Source organism: Apteryx rowi, unplaced genomic scaffold (genome assembly GCF_003343035.1).
Source record: "Apteryx rowi isolate R43461 unplaced genomic scaffold, aptRow1 scaffold_233, whole genome shotgun sequence".
Lineage (NCBI taxonomy): Eukaryota > Metazoa > Chordata > Aves > Apterygiformes > Apterygidae > Apteryx > Apteryx rowi.
Window position 1 is genome coordinate 966,491 of NW_020448675.1, and position 16,702 is coordinate 983,192.

The 16,702-nt window shown below is 37.0% G+C and overlaps 1 protein-coding gene across 1 annotated transcript in view; it reads left to right on the forward strand.

The window, feature by feature from the left end:
- The window catches only part of MIPEP (mitochondrial intermediate peptidase), a 77,050-nt gene that overhangs the window by 38,795 nt on the left and 21,553 nt on the right, over positions 1-16,702 (forward strand). Inside the window, exons 15-16 of the mRNA XM_026065924.1 lie at positions 4,320-4,394; positions 9,413-9,532. Coding sequence (XP_025921709.1) covers positions 4,320-4,394; positions 9,413-9,532 — 195 coding nt within the window. The remainder of the gene's footprint in view (positions 1-4,319; positions 4,395-9,412; positions 9,533-16,702) is intronic.

The window sequence follows — 16,702 nt, forward strand, 5'->3', positions numbered from 1 at the left end:
TGTTTCTGCTTTCTGTGCGTTTTGGACAGTTCTGCTGTGAGTACTGAGGAGCTCAAGAGCTTGCAAGCTCGTCTGGCAAAAGGAACAGGTCTGGTGAATTTAATTCAGAGAACTGGTCAGCACAAAAATATTTTGTTCCAAGAAAGTAGCAAGCCTATTTTTTCCTTTCATCTTAACCCAAAACAAAAAAACCATGAGATAAAAAGAATATAGAGGACTGTGTTAATTAGTTACTCAAGTTGAATTACTAAGGTAAGCTCATGAAGTCGAGACATACCAAAATGAGCTTGTAACAATGTTAAGTAGACAATCTGGGGAATGTGTACCATTCCATCACTGTGTTTGTTTGTTTAGTTTTGTTTGTTAAATGCATGGGGATGTGGTAGGTCTGTTGAGCTAACTCATTTTAAGCTTGAGTGTCTTTTGGAGGCTCTCTTGAACAAAGGCCAGTATTTCAGCTGTTCAAATTTGAACTTACTTCATTTTTCACAGAGATGGAATTACAAAGGCAGTATTGTATTATCGTGATTATAAGAATAAACCCACAGATAGTAAACAGTCTTAACAGGTCCCTGTTACTACATAGCAGTAAAGAGTTAAGCATGCCTTGGGAATCTGGAACACAGGGAATTTTGTTCTTTTAGCCACCATGGCAAACATGCTGAAAAATTCATGCCAAGATCTTAAAGTTACTTAACATAAAAGGAAGGAAAAGAAGAACCCAAAGTAAAGCATGCAATGTTTAAATTTAAAAAATGGAATGGTTATTCGATTAAAATCATTTTAGCCAAAGCACTGTAAAATCTTTCTTTTGGAAAGAAGATGACAGTTTGGCTCTGGTTTTATCAGATAGCTCATCTTTCAGGATAAAAAAAAGAATCCTTTTGCTGCATTTTTTCCTCCATTCAGCTACCTATTAAGGACCTATATGAGATCCTAACAGAGTATGAGAAATAGTCTCTGTTACCTAAAACAGTACACCTTCCTCAGTACATTCAAGACCTTAGTATATCTGTATGCCTGACATGCACAGACACAAACTCCGGAGTGGAGTGGTGGTCTTTGAAAAGACTCTGCAGTCTAATTTTCGTTCCCTGAAATCTTAAGTTTTAAAATCCCAGAGGTGCTCTGGGAAGAATAAGTGATCTCCTCTTTATCATTCTTTCAACTTAATCTAATTTTTGCCATTGTTTTTCTGGTGTCAAATTCTGCTTAGTTTGTGAGTTATGATCTGACGTGATCTGTGATCCAGATCATTAACCCTGTTTGATTAATACAAATACAACATTTTTATCTTTCTCCTGTGCTTTTTTGTCAATAGGTATTGTCATAAGAGTGATTTCCTGTTAATTTTTATCTGCTCAAACAATAGGGTTTGATCTTCAAGGGAACTCCAACAGAACTGGCACAACTGTGAATACAGGGAACGCAGCAGTAGCAATTTGCTATTGCTACTTTTGATTTGGCATTTATGTGAGAAGCTTGTCTGATTAATGAGTATGTCCTCTGCTGTGAGTTGCTTGTGCTGCTACTACACCTCATACAGAGAACAGAGGCAGAGTAGATCTACATTGATTGTTTGATTGTAGGGCTGCTAAAAAAGATAAGAATTTTCTTCGAGGCTCTTGGTATTATCTACATTTTACTTGGTCTCTAGAAAGTGATGCTAGGCCATCTCCTGTGCAGAGAGAATTGGGCAACTTTGAACGTTCTCTTTGGTGAGTACACCAGAATCGTTAATGATCATTTCTGGTTTTCCCCTTAGGAATGCAATTTAGAATATGATAGACACTGATAGCAGAAGGTAAAGGGGAGATGGGTGAATGCAGAGGCTGCCTTTTCAGTAGTCTTCCCAGCTATTTGCAGTACAGTCAAAAGTAGGCAACAGTAAAAACATGACAAGGAGGGTCTGTAAGGAATGGTTAGCTCTGAACTGAGACTTAGACCTGCTTCAGGAGTTTCTTGAGCAGGGCTGGRTATGGCCGGCTGCCTTGGGTGGGTGTGTGGTGTCCGTCCGCATTGCAGACCCTTTCTGCTCTCTGGGAACTTGGATTCCCGATTCAGTGAGGATCTGTGGCATTGTTGTTTACCAAAATGCCAATTAGCAAAGTCTTGAGTGTTCTTTGTTTTGTTTATTTTGTGTACCAACTAAAAGCCTGTACACTTAACTCCTCTTGCTGTTACTTAATACAGCTGAAATATAAAATTGAAAATCCATTATGTTGAAAGAACTGGTTTGACCTTAATTATAGGAGTGCTCTTGACTTTAACATTATTAAATTATAACTGCATAAAATAAACACGTTCGCTGTTGCCAACCTTTTATATTTTCAGCTTTTTTAACACTGAAAAGTTACAATTTAAGAATTCCCATCCAGTATTCAAATACAAGCACCCCTAAAAGAAGTCAGTTTTGTCTTATTCCATAATGCACTGCTTTGCTAGGAAATGAAAACTTCCAAAAAACTGTCAACATTTTCTGATAGGTTTCGTGCTTATAACAAAATATGTTCAAAATTTTATAGGCTTTGTTACACAGAAAAAGGGGTTTTCCCATGACAGCTAAAACTGTGTTATTGCAAACCCACTGCACTTTAGTTCCAGGATGAAAAGTTATTGAAGTACATGCTTCATATGGCATATGTAAGGGAATAAGACACGACATGTTCATAGAACCAGGAGAAGAGTTACCCAGCCAAAGTGCTTTTTACCATTTGCACATCTTGCTATCTTACTGCTTGCCTTAGCAGCCTTTCTACATAATTAAGTACTGTTTTAAATACTACTAAATCCAGTATGGAACCTCAAGGTAGTCAAGTGGTGACATCTTTTTTTACAGTGGATAATTGCCCATTTACTCCTACTCTAGTGGTCCAAAACCATCATGTAATTTGAAACAGAATTTTTGTATTTGGGAAGGATAAATACTGACATGACAGGGATGCACTGTAGGACAGACTTTATGTTCATTGGTTCATTTTTCTGTGTTGAAATTTAACAACTGTGCACATCTATGACAGGGAAAATAGTGGGTGTTGTTCTATCCTATTCTCGACCCAGCTAACGTTTATCTTGGAAAAGAGGTAACAAGCCTTGGCAAGCTACTACATAAAACAGCTGTGCAACTTGAGAGTTTTTTCTTATCTGCTTCAACTTCCAGATTCTGGAGAGTTAATTGATAACATTTTCCTCACTTACATATGACTTTTGCAGTTAGCTTTTTATTCTGTGAACATCATATGGTTTGTCTTGAAGTCATATCATTTGCACAGAATCTAAACACATGTCTCTGCCATCAGAATCTGTAAACTTTGTATTATTTCTTAAACACTTCAACACACTGTAAAAGTATAGGTATGCTTTTAGAGTTCTGTGTAATACCAAACATCTGTATTACATTGAACAACCTGCAATATCTTTTCTAATATTTCAGCAAGAACTCAGTTATTTTAACCAAATTTAATATTCTGGGTTAATAAAACTGCTGGCAAAAAGGAATATGCTTACTAGGAAAAACATATATTGAAAGGCTTCAGGAAGCCCTGGCAAGAAATGTAAGGTCAAGGATTCATACACAGGTATTCTTAAAAATCTGGCATTAAATAATCTTTGGATGTATTTCCAGAGATCTGGATAGAAAGTCAAAAGGAGTTTGCTTAATGACTTGAAAAATGTCTCTCATTTTCAGCCTGCGGTGTCATGGGTAATTGGAATATGGAAAAAGTGGAATAAATTCAGCTTTGTTAGAAATTTCAGAAGGTAGATATTTTCTGTTCAGTATCCACATTTTTATGTAGATAAGGATAGAAGGCCTGATTCTGTCCCAGTTGAAGTTACAAAAACCCTGCTGGCCTCAGTGGGATGTGTATGGGGATCCATGTAAGTCTTAATAAACTATGCTGAAAGACCCCCAGGAGAATTTACTGTACAATCTGCTATTGAAGATTAGATGGAATGACCTGGGAAGACTTTGACAGCCCCATCTGTTGTTCTTTATTTCTAGAAATAGTCATAGTTTTAACAGGCATGCGAGGGAACAGAAGATCATTTTATAAAAAATCAAACACTGAGGTGCAGTGATATCTTGATTGCTATGTAAATTATTGCCAATATCATAATTTCCCATTTAATGCTTTGTGCAGAAAATGAGATTTCCTTCCTCCTTCTTAATTCCTCAGTGCAAAGCACTTAGAAGTCAAAGATGTTTTAACTACCACCATGAGTCTTTTCTGTGTGTCTTAAGCCTTCCTTAGTAGTAAGCCTACTATTTACAAACTTTTCAACTATTCTAAATATGTGTTGACTTTTTTTTATTCAAGCCACTACCAAAAAGCATGGTGTCAAGACTGTGTGAATCCAAAAAAGTGTGTGCTGCAGCTGATATGCAACTCCAGGTATGGTCTTTGCATTCTAGTCTCTAGTCCATATCCAAAACTTACAGAAAATATTTTGATCTCTTAAAATTTTCAGAAATGTTTATTTTAATATAAACACATATTATCTAAATACATGCAAATTATGGAAAGTGAATTCTTTTTGACATTCATTTTCATGTGTATTTTGCTTAACATATTCTGTGCTGTTTGAAGCTAAATGCCTGAATGTATAGGAAAATACCTAACTTGAAAAACACAGCTTTTGAAAATGATTGAATTATCAGAATTCCCAAATATAGTTTAAGTTTGAGCTCTTAAATTCACRGAATCATTTAAGAAGAACTCATTGCAGTAATGCAAGTGTTGTGCACCTTTAGGTCATTTAAGTGTAGCAGGGCTGAGAGATACAGGGCACCTTAAAATCAAACTAACTTGCTTAATTACTAGAATATGATTCGAGATCATTGTCTTCTGCAGCTCCAGAATGAAAGTGGCAGGTTGTTAATAAAAGACTGCTGTCAAAATTGGTGGCTGAGCTATAAGGCTGAACAGTTGATACACTTTAATTACTGCTGCTGACTTTGCACATCACCAAACTGCTTCATACAGTTAAAATAAATGGTTAACCCTTCTTTTTAATTTGAAATTAGTATATGCTCTCAAATCTTTTTTAGTGTTTCRGTTTGGTAAAGAAAAAACCTTACCTTATTTTGATAAAGTATAAAATGATTCTAAAAATAAAGCGAACGTAACAAAAATGATCTAAAATCAGATGTACTTACTTTGGACATGATGTTTTTAATATAACTTTGTCAAAAACCAGATCTATCCTTGTGCTTTTTTTTTTTTTTTTAACTGAGGTGATTCAGACTTCTCTCTCACAGTGTTATGAGCAGTAAAACTTGTGTTTTCTGTGGAGAAATGTGATTGATCAGTCATTCCTGTAAATAAACTACTAGTTTTGCTTTTCTTCAAAGGAAGTAAAGGAAATTCTGGTGCTAAAATGGGAGTTTAATTTATTTCAGCCCCACTACAGGAATTCTCAGATGTGAACGGTAACATTAGCATTCAGTCATGTTTTTTACAATGGGAGTTTGGCTGTGTTTAGCATAATACAAGCTTYTGCTGTGTGATTTTTTTTGTGATTTCTTTTTCTTCTTTGTCTTCCCTTAAGCCAGAAGCATTTAATTTTTCTTACTACAGTTGGCATAGTGTTTAGATGAGATAACTCTATTACCTCTGTAAAAGGTAGTCATTATTTTTGATTATGCTCATTGAAGGGTGCCTAAATGATTGTAACCCTGTCTACAAACATGAGTTGCACTGGTTAACTAAGATTGATTTAGAAAACAACTTAGTTAAATATATGCAGTTTGCTGTGAGCAATGATTTTTAGTGATTTAAAACTAATCAGAACACTTGAGTGTGGACCTGTAAATGTATACGTCAGTCACACTAATTAAACCCAGGCTTACACTGTTTTGAGTGTGTGCGTGGATTTTTCACTGGTTTAACTTAATGGATTTTTAAATTATGCTTTCAGTGCAACACTTGTTCTCATTGTGGCTAATGTTGGTTGTGCAAGCAGTGTGAACAAGAAGGCACTACATGTGGTTATACCTCTGTGACATGAAAATATTTGAATCCTCTCTGCAAGTCTGATTTTGAAATGGACATTTCTGTGTCTAAAAGTTTCTCATATAGACATAGATGAAAATCTCTATCATCCAAAAAGAATGTGGGCAATAATATGATGAATTTATGAACAAGTTTTGGGGGAAAAAAYAGTTCTGGGTCAAAATAAAATTTTGTACCAGGAACGCTTAGCTGTGGACGTCTATTCCGGAGGTCCACCAATTTAGAATAATTTGCCAGTGTACAGATTAGTAGCTGCTGAAGTGATGATCAAATGCATTCACATGCACCAATTCATTTATTCTGTGTCTGTATAGATCTGACAGATTTAGCATTTAGTAAATATTTGCTGTATACCTGTCACAGTTTGAGACCACATTGTCAGTGTGGAGACTACATGGGCTTACATACCAAAAACACTTTTAGTCTTAATAAAAACACTTTTTAAATTAATATATCTCTCTCTGTACAGAATATAGTGACACATCTTCCCTGGCCCACAGTGGGAGAGACAGAGCAGTCCAGAAGGAAGTCTGGCAGTTGGTGCGGCAGTCCCAGCATGTGCTGCCCACCCCGTGTGCCAGGCTGTGAGGCCCCCCACGCCATCGGGGATCTCTGCCAGGTCTCTCCCTGAGCGACTCTGGCCTCCGTAGTTTTAGGGTTGAAGAGAAAATACTCAGTTCTGATTGACTCAGATTCCTGCAGCGTCGGACAACTGGGTGTCTCTGTTGCTGGCGCTCACAGTCTGCCCCTCTGGAGGGTTCTCCACACTTTGGCAACTCTACAGTGATTAACAGGCTGTTTACCCTAAAATTACCCTCCTGTAATTAAAGTTCAACCAGTACCAACCCATGCCAAATTACCACAATACCACGCTCAACAATATTATTCATTTCCTATTCTTAACAGAACGTTTTTAGAGATTCCAATTGTAATGCCTGCAGAAGTAGACACTCATTCCGAAAGAGACTGGCTGGCAAAATCATTCTGTTTATTAATTCAGCAAAAATGTCCCAGAGAAGTTGATTGCCTGGTAAATATAAAGTGCACACATTCCTTTGTAGAAGTGTGTATTGTTACTCATACTGATTTGAAAGTATAATAATCCATTTAAGATAAATTTGCATTTTAATCTGCAGATGCCGAAGTATGTGTGTACTATGTGTATATATATATATACATATATATACACCTGAAAAAACACCATGCATGCAAATTTGCAAAAATACCTGTAGGTGTTTATACTCAATGACTCTAATACCTCTTCTTTAAACTTAGAAAAAAGTGTATTCCATATGGAGGACTAGGTGCTATGTGTGTGGTATTTGACCTTTAAAAAAAAATAAAAATGCTTATGAATTTTCCAGCAATGGGGAAAGCAGCTAAAGGTTCTTTTGTGATCTATTCAAAAAATAAGTCTGTGAGCACATGAAAATAGTTTTTTCATCATAACTATAGGATCTCTGCATTTTCTTCCTGCTCATGTAATTCAGTTAGTAAAGAGGAAAGATAAAAGAATCCACACTTTTTTTATAAAGCTTTTGCCATGCAAAATAAGTCCCAAAGTCTTTAAGTCAAAGTAATTTCGCTGGAAAATGTATGTCTGTTTACATTTTAATGCTAATAAGCAGACAAGGAGCTAGAAAGAACTGGAATCAAATTAATACCGATGTCAGTGTCAAATGGAAAGACATAAGTATAAAGATAGATAACTACTTCATGACCTTTCTATATTTTAGCTTTTTGGGGAAATGTGTTATACTGAAAGTAGAAATGATCTTCTGACTACACTTTAATATCAAGTGTTAGTGTGCTTCTCAGCGGTATCACCAAAAATCCTGTGACACTGGGATGTATCTCCTTTTCCCATTTCAAAGGCCTTGTGTAAACACACAGAACTGTGGTTCATAGATGTGAATGCTTATGGATGTAAACTTCATCCAAGTTTATTTTCAGGGATGGATTTTTTCACTGCGCTCTCCAGGTGGCCTGGCTCATAACTTTCTTCCCACGCTTTACATGTGCCAGGATGGGGGGAAAGCTTAGAGCTGGCTTGAGTGACTCATTTCCCTTGCTCTCTATTAGCACATTGTTCTTTAGGCAGCCCAATTCACTGGCCTTCAGTTCTCGCTTCCCCACTTCCTGGCTGTGAGCTGAGCTCTTGCTCCAGCTCTCTGACCGCAAAACTGCTTGACTCCAAGTTTTACTGTAGAGAAGGTCCACTGCAGTGTAGTCCGCTCCATCTTGTGAGGAGCACTGAAGAGCAAGGCAACTACAAACAGGTCCTAGCAGAACAGGGAGACAGAAGAAAAGAGGATCAAGGTTTGGCTGAAATAGGATGCCAGATTTTGTGATCAGATGCTGAAGTTTCTGGTGTTTGGTTTGGAGTTTTGGAGAGGTGAGGGAGACAGGGAAATCAGTCTGAAGTAACTCCTGCAGAGCCACAGAGGCCTATACTCATAGAAGAAAGTGAGTTTTCTAGGGTTATTACTTCAGGTAGTTTTCAGACCTATTCATGGTGCTTCTGTTGGTCATATTCTCAGTCACCCTTGCTATCATAAATACTGCAGGAATTTTGTTAAGTTTGGCACTGTCTTCCATGCATGCTTATTTCATATTTACTGTTCAAGTGCCAGATGTTCTGCTTTGCTGTCTTTGCCTGAAAAGTCTGTTCATTGGTGCTGCTTTCTTAATCTCCAAACGCATTAGTCATTCAGTCATGCATCTGTATTCTGCTTCTGTGAGTTCATGTCATAGTTTACATGCTTCTGCACGAAAATTGCCTATGAACCAGCTCTTACCTCTGCAGCAAACTACCCTACTGGTGCAGTTTAAAATCATGCTAAGTTTACACTGCAGTAATTTATTCTTCTGTTTGTGGGAGCTAAGACAAGGGAAGCATCAGTAGCTCCACATGCATCTTCTCATGTCCTCTGCCTGGACCATATCTTGCCCCTGCAGATGTGATGTATTCTCATGGCCATGTGCATGGCATTTTGGAATGGCTTATTTTGTTGTGTCCACTTGAATGACTTTCAGTATTTTTACCAATTCTATCAGTCTTTGTACTAATTCTATTTTAAAACATTTTTTAAATGGGAATTTCTAGGGGGCTTAGAGACAGGTCTTCCAACTTTGCTTAAAAATACAGGAGATTTAGTACTACTAGTGTTCTCAGTGACCTAAACACGTGTTTATGCTAGGTCATGTGGATGGTGCTTAGGGTACTCCAGTGACCTGCTTCTCTCCTTCCATGTTATACTAAAAATAGAAGATTTAAAAAACCTTAAATATTTAAACTTTTCCCTCTCCCTTTCTTCCCTCTCCCTTTCTTCTGTATTTGTCTTTCTTGGTTATCAAAGGCCATGTGCCAAAGGTAAACATGTATTTTATTTCTTTAGGTCTTTTACGCTGTCTTGGACCAAATCTACCATGGGAAACATCCTCTCAAAAGATCAACCACAGAAATTTTAAAGGAAACACAGGAGAAATTTTATGGATTGCCGTATGTGCCTAATACAGTGAGTAGAACTGTAGCAGCTATATAACCTATGCTTTTTTTTTTTTTGGTAGAATATTTGTACCCCTGCTTCTCTCTCTGCATACTCACATGCTTATTGTTGTATTGTAATTTCTTTTTTTCAGCCATTTTCTCCAGTAGAGAGTTGACATTTTTCAGCTAAAACTCAAAAAGTTACTTATTGTGCATTTTTGTGTAAGTGTAGTCTTATCATGCTGAACTAAAATACTTTTTCCTCTGTTTTCTCATCAAGGAAGGCACTGGAAAAAAATATATTGGAAATAGGGTTTATTTTAGCTTTGCAAGGGCCTATTTGTAAAAGACAATAAATCAGTGGGCTGTGTATTGTTGTGTGCTGTGTGTTATTTTTTTGCAATGTCAGTATGTGAAATAAAGTCAAGGTGAAGTAGGACTTGGAAGTGAGTTTTTCCCACTGTACTGCTGTGACTTTTGGCAAGTCACTTACTCATTCTTTCATGTTCCATCAGTAACATGGGCTGAAAGTGTTCCTTAAAAAAGTCTTGAGTTCTGCTGAGCTATGGTGATTTTGATCTACATCATGACTAAGAGTGCATTTACTGTTCTAGGGTTTATGTGAGTGTCTGCAGATGCAGTTTGCATAGATTATAGCCAAGAGATTTCCTGTTCTGTCTGGGGCTGACTTCTCAGCCAGAGCATAGCCTGAATAACTGTTTGACACTTTGGTCAATCCCTCTCTACTTCCTGCTGTCCAGGAAATGTACTTTTATCCTAATCAAAAATGAGATTCTAATTCCCTAAGAAGGGTATGAGCATACCCATGCTTCAGCCCTTTCCTCATTGAAACTATACTGCATCTCCTGGCCTGGCAAATTCCTTAGCCAGAGAAGTGGAAGCAGGATGTCTTCAGAGAATGACACCTGACTTCAGAGCACTTTTATAAGTGTTGCTTTACACTGTTCCTCTGCAGGTGTTAGTTATCCAGTGAACAGAATAGTTTCTTCCTTTCAAAGTTAGTCTGTATTTTTCATTCCATTTAAAATATTTTTTATTTAGTTGTTTCCCTCAAAGGAATGTAACATCTTGTAATGGACATATCCTCAATATCCAGAAGTATAGCAAGTTTTGGCCTGGGACTTTTGAATTGGCAGAAATTGTATGTTCTTTAAATTTACTGAATTTAAATTAGTATTTCTAGGCAAAAACTGTAATACAATTTACATCTCAGCAAAACTTAGCATCTCAGTAAAACAAGCAACATTAGAAGAACCGTTAGTACTTTCTGTAGAATAATTCATGTTTGTAATATGGCTTGCTGTCCTCTGCAGCTCTTACTTCCAAACCTGAGATCTGTTTTCAGTTTAATTTGTAATCTAGAAAAGAAGATAAGCAGCATCTTGAAAGTAAAAACCTTTTTTAGGTAAAGAGAGTATATTCTTCCTTTCATTTCAGAGCTAGTCATTAAAATAGGGTAAGAGAGACTGGCTCTGGTTTTTTTTTTTTTTTTCATCTACCCATTGCTAGGCACATATATGTCTGGTAGAGGAAATAAAATATTCTGATGATTCAAGTTTTACCTGCTTTTTATAAGTTTAGATTCAATTGTGGCTTACTCTGTCAAGTTTGTATGTCTTAAGTTAGTGGTGTTAGGTAAAAATAACTGTTTCCTAGTGAAGCTCTCACTGCATTAACATGATTATTCTGTAATAGCATTGTCTGTCAGGGCTGCACAAGCATCCTTTATTATCTTCTCCTTCTTTGTGACTGTATAAAGAAAGAAATAGTGGTAAAACTTCCTGAATTCCCTCTTACTGCTCTTGACAGATAAGAAAGCTTGGTGAGTGAATATCCTGCCAAATATGCTGAACTTCAGTCTCATTTAGCAGACTCATTTTCTGAAATAAAGTTACAGCAGGTATCTTTAGCATATGGATTTCTGTCTTCCAGAGGCACAGGTCAGGATGATTTGTGTATCCTTTTAATGGAAGGCTTTCAAAATGAGGAATATAAACTATATCTAAGTAGTTGCTGCCTCACCGCTGTGGTGATATCTATTTAAAGGTAACTCAAATCGTCTTTCACAGCAAATGTCCTGTCTCATGTGCCATCAATAGGAGAAACACAGGGAAGAAAATCCTGTCATAGTCTGTGCTTACCACTCAGACTTTATACAGGCATTGGGGCAGTTGGATCATCAGGTAGTAATATTTACACTGGTTCTGCTGACACAGTCACAGGAGCTAGTGCCACATGTAAACGCCAGGTGAGAAGGACGGATAGAGCAAAGACTGTACAGAGTCTCTGAAGCACAGAGAAACAGCATTCCACAAGACTTGGTTTTCCTGAAGAATGCAGCTCTCAGTTTCTGGCTGGTCATTGCTTATCTGTTCAAAAGTACACGGAACTGCTGCTGGCTCCTGGAGCATGACATTCCATTGGGGTTTCTTGGCTTTATTACTGAATCCAAAAGCTGACGACTGCCAGGCAGGGGGCAAGGAAAGGTATGTTTGCCTGTTTTTGTAGTGTCTGGTGGTTTTGTTGCCAGAGATGATCTATGTTACTGGGTTTGGAAATCAGGTAGAAATTTTGCACAAGCTGAATTCTTGATTTTTTGTGGTGGCTTTAAAAAGCTATGAATCTTCAGTTTGACTCTTTTAAGAAATAAAGAAAAAACAAATAGTAACCTTTTCCTGCCATTTCTACCTGAATGTACTCAGTGTTGAAATCTGTATGCTCTGGGGAATTCAGTACTGTGCTTTTGCTCAAAACTTTTCTTCAAATTATGGCTTGTTTTTCATCTCTTGTAAAGCCAATTTCCATTTAGCATGGCCTGCCTTGCAATTGAAAACGCTATCTGCTTTTAGAGTATCTCTCCTGGTCTCTTATACCTTTGTCTCCAAAATGCCCAAAGAGTCTTTCTTTAAAAGTATCAGGTGACCCTTTGATCAACCTGAGACATGATCAAAGTTTCTCCCCATGATCTGCTGCTTAGTCTCCTGCCTGTCCCGCAAGTTCAGACTTGAAAACTACTTTTCTTTGAGACAGTCACCAACACTTAATGACACACCATTGTTAGTCCTAAGCCAAGCATAATAATTTCCTATCTCCTGCTGTGCGCTATAGTTCAATATGGAAACAAAAAATGAGACACAACTTAAACAGGCTTTGCATTGATAATGGAGATTGCAGCCTCCTGCAGCTACAGGAAAGAGTTCCCAATATTGAAGTATGTAGTTTTACAATAAACACCAACTGCCCAAATCATCATACTTGAATTTTCTGTGTGAAATAATGAACTAGTTTGAAAATGTGCTTTTCAGTTTTCAGAAAGTTTACTGTGGAGTTCCATAGTAGTGGTCTGTCCTTCATAACAATCTTTCTTCCTTCTAATCTGGAAAGTTGGTGAGGAATGCTGGTTTGACTTGTCATTGTGGGGAAAAATAGTCTTGAAAAGTGAGGCACGGTGAATCTGGATTCTTTTTTAGATCACTGCGAAGCAGTCTATTTTCCAGTTTTAAAATTATATTATCATATGGTAAGCTTGTCTTCCTGAAACGTACATGTGTCTTTTATGTAGTACTTGAATGTAAAATACAATGTTAGAATTAACCCACAGAAATCATTATATTTACATGTGATAGGAGGGAACATGTGACTGTGTAGTGAGCCTTTTGACATTTTTTGGAGCACTGAATAATGTGCTAATATACCTATTTGTTTCAGCGTGTTAAGTACACATTAGTTCAGAAAGACCACTTCTACTGGTGGCCTAAAATTTCCCTTAGGTAACAGGTTTAATTATGCTTGTATACTTCTGTCAAGAGAATAGTTTTATTTGGCAGTATGAGATTTTTTTAATGGCCTATGGTTGCTAGTGGTTGGAGAGACCAAAACATCTGTGAGACCAAATATCTTACCCAGCCAAGTTTGCCAACAGAAAACAAGGCAGGGATTGTTACAGTTACCTTAGAGGGAAGAAGTCAGTGGAAAATGGTGCATCACAAACATGGCTGTTAGTCTTTCTTCCTCCTGCAGCTGGGGGGATTCTGCCCAAACAGGAATCCTGATCTTGGAAGGCTCCACCTAGATTTTGTCTTAATTTGCTGGGATTGTGTCCATCATGTTCCTGTTAAAGGAAATCAATGGATGAGATGCAAACTAATATTTGGACTGCTTGCTCATGGAGACTGTCAGTCACTACAGGAAGATGTAGCTTGCCAGCGGGTTTTAGGACCACAAGGATTTCATTAGCAAGATGCGTGTAAAGATATCTGGGAAGTTAGTGCGCTGAAGAGGTATTGGTGGCACTAGGTAGAAAGAACTAGCTTCTCTGCAGAGAGGAAACAGGTTCAAACCTCCTCCTGCAGCACACAGTGCCGTCTTTTGCCCAAGTCTCCTTTAAATTGTATTGAGGTACAACCTGAGAGCAAAAGAAGAGCTGTATCCTTCTAGCCTTTTCTTAGGGTTTGAAGGTGACCTGACCTCATGCTTAGTTATGTAAAATAAGCCAGAGGCCAAAAATGGAGACATTGTGGTTTCTGAAGTTCTATGTCACAGTCTTGTACTAATCATGATCATTGTCGCTAGCGGTGCTGCAGCAAAGAGGAGAATATCATTAAGACACCTACTCCTCTATCTACTAAGGGTTGACAGTTTGAGTGAAGCATCTTATGATCAAATATGCCATCTGTATTATCGTGGCATCTGTTGTCTTACGATTTCTTGTTAGGTCCTTGGAGTGACTAATAAGAGTGTGTAGGCATAACTGCTATCCTGTATAACATTTCATTTGAATATCAGTAACACCATATAAAGAGAACAGTTAGGCTGGGCAAATGATGAGCCAGCTGTCCTAAAATAAATAGTGATAATCATTAGCCTCTGAAGGTGAAAGTGATTTTTAATTCTGAAACATGAATCTTGAAATTATTGGTAAGGAAGGCTAAGAAGTGTCTGCCTATTAAATTTAAACTATGATTGCACTTCCTGCTTGTTTTATCTAAAACCTTTTTCCTAATTTTGTCTTAGATTTGTTAAGTAAAACTAATATGGTCTTAGAACCAAAGCAAAACTGACACAAACTGAGCAAGGTTAAAGGAAATAAAGATGAACAACTAAAAGGTAGAATTGTTGCTGTTGACAAAGAGTTTTTTGAAAGGACCTTAGATCCTTGGGGGATGAGGGAATAAAATTTATGGTGCCAATCAAAAAGATTCTGAAAAGAACTGAAGGTGGAAAAAAGCCTGTACATTTGAATATTGGAAAAGGAGGTTATTAGAAAACTAGAAGCCACATAAAAGTTAGAAAAATATGGAAGAGAGGATAAGCTTTAATGGGCCAAATGTAAAACTACAGAAGTTTTGAGCAACTCGCAAAGCAGAAAGGTCAGTAATGATTTAAGAAAATGCATCAGAAAGTGGAAGCTTGCCACATATTTGATGGAGTAAGAAAATAGCTAAGTATGATGATTCAAAACACATTAAATAGGTATTGAAGAGACTGAATCAAAGACAAATTATTCTGATACAAAGAAGATTTGAGAATAAGGTACCAGAGTAAGTGTATTGCAAACTCTTTAAAGACCTTATAAAGACCATAAAAAATAGAAATGATGATACGACTAAAGATAGCTATTAAAAGAATACAAGAATTCAGAAGAAAAAGGCTAGAAATGCTGAGTAATAAAAAGTTCCATAACTACTGAAGGAATGAGAGGAACGGGGAGAGTATGGATTTAGTGGGGACAGAAGAACAACAAATGACAGAGAAATCAGAAATATTCCATGGCTTTGCTTCAGTATTCTTTAAAAAATAAGTGAACTTTGATTAGGTAAGTAATGCATGTAGTTTTTAAGAGTGGGGTAGAAACAATTGAGATTAAAGAATGAAAATTTAGAGAATAATTAGGTTAGATGTAGTCAGGTTTTCAGAATATTTAAGTTTGTCAAAGCAATCACTAACCTGGAGGAATTATAACTCACAAACTCAGAAAAAAGTGGGAGGGCTATTATGATAGCTACTATTATGAAAAAAAGAGAACTTGTGGACCTGCAGACTAATCTTTCAGACTTTGTTACTAAAGAAGTAGTAGAACCAATTATTAAACATAAGCATCTAGAGAACAATCAAGTGATTAAAAAAACCATAGTTTTGTTGAAAACCATCTGAGATGGAAAAATCTACTTTTTTTCTCTAATAAATTGATTGGCCTTGGAGGTGAGAAGGAAGCAGTGGATAGTATAACTCTAGACTTAGCAAGCTTTCTGACACTGTTGGAAATCATAGTTCTACAAGCAAACTATGGAGTTACGACAGAGGTGTCATGCAGAAAACATGCTGAAAGAACAGATAAAAGCCTAGTTTCAATCTGGGAAGATATTTCAAGTGGAGGTCACCAGGGGTCTGTCCAGGACTTGCTACTGTTCTGATGATATGGATGAGTGTCAGGTTATCATGTTTGTAGAAGATGCTCCAATTGACAAAGATTGCAGAAATCATGAAAAGCGGAACTTAAATGATCCAGAGAATTGGGAGGAATTGTTCAAAATGTTGAGAATGTTTGTTTTTTCAAAACAAATGCAAAGTAATTTGCTTTAGGAAAGCAATTAAAAACAAAAATACTTGAAGAACAGTAGTAGCCAAAAGAGCACTACTACCAAAAGAATCTAACAAAGTGAAGTGAGTTAATCATGGGATGCTGTTAAAGAAGATCATATCTAATTTTTTAATATTTTGGTATTTGGTGTTGGGAACTCAGTAATTGGGAGTCTTGTGTCCTATAGTAGGTATCTGAATCTTAAAAAGATATAGACAATTGGAAGGAGTATAAGGAAAGTTGAGGAAGTTTTCATTTGACTGGCAAAGAGAAAACTAAATAACACACATGATCATGTATGTCTTCTGGTATTTAAAAGCTTTTAAGAAAAGAAGGTTGTTAGAACTAAGACAGTGATCATTTGCTTCTTACGAGCAAGGGCACAGTAGAAGGGAAAAAGTAACTTAATTTACAGCAAATGGGATTATGGTTAGTACCGGATCTTTCTAACTCATTGTTGAAGAGGGAAACAGATACGCAGTAGTTCTAGAATCTCCTTTGTAGGGAGTTTTAAAGAAACCACGGCTCCAGACCAGAGATGCATATTTCATAATAGAGGCACAGAGCCTTCAAAACAGATTGCTCTTCCACTTTCTC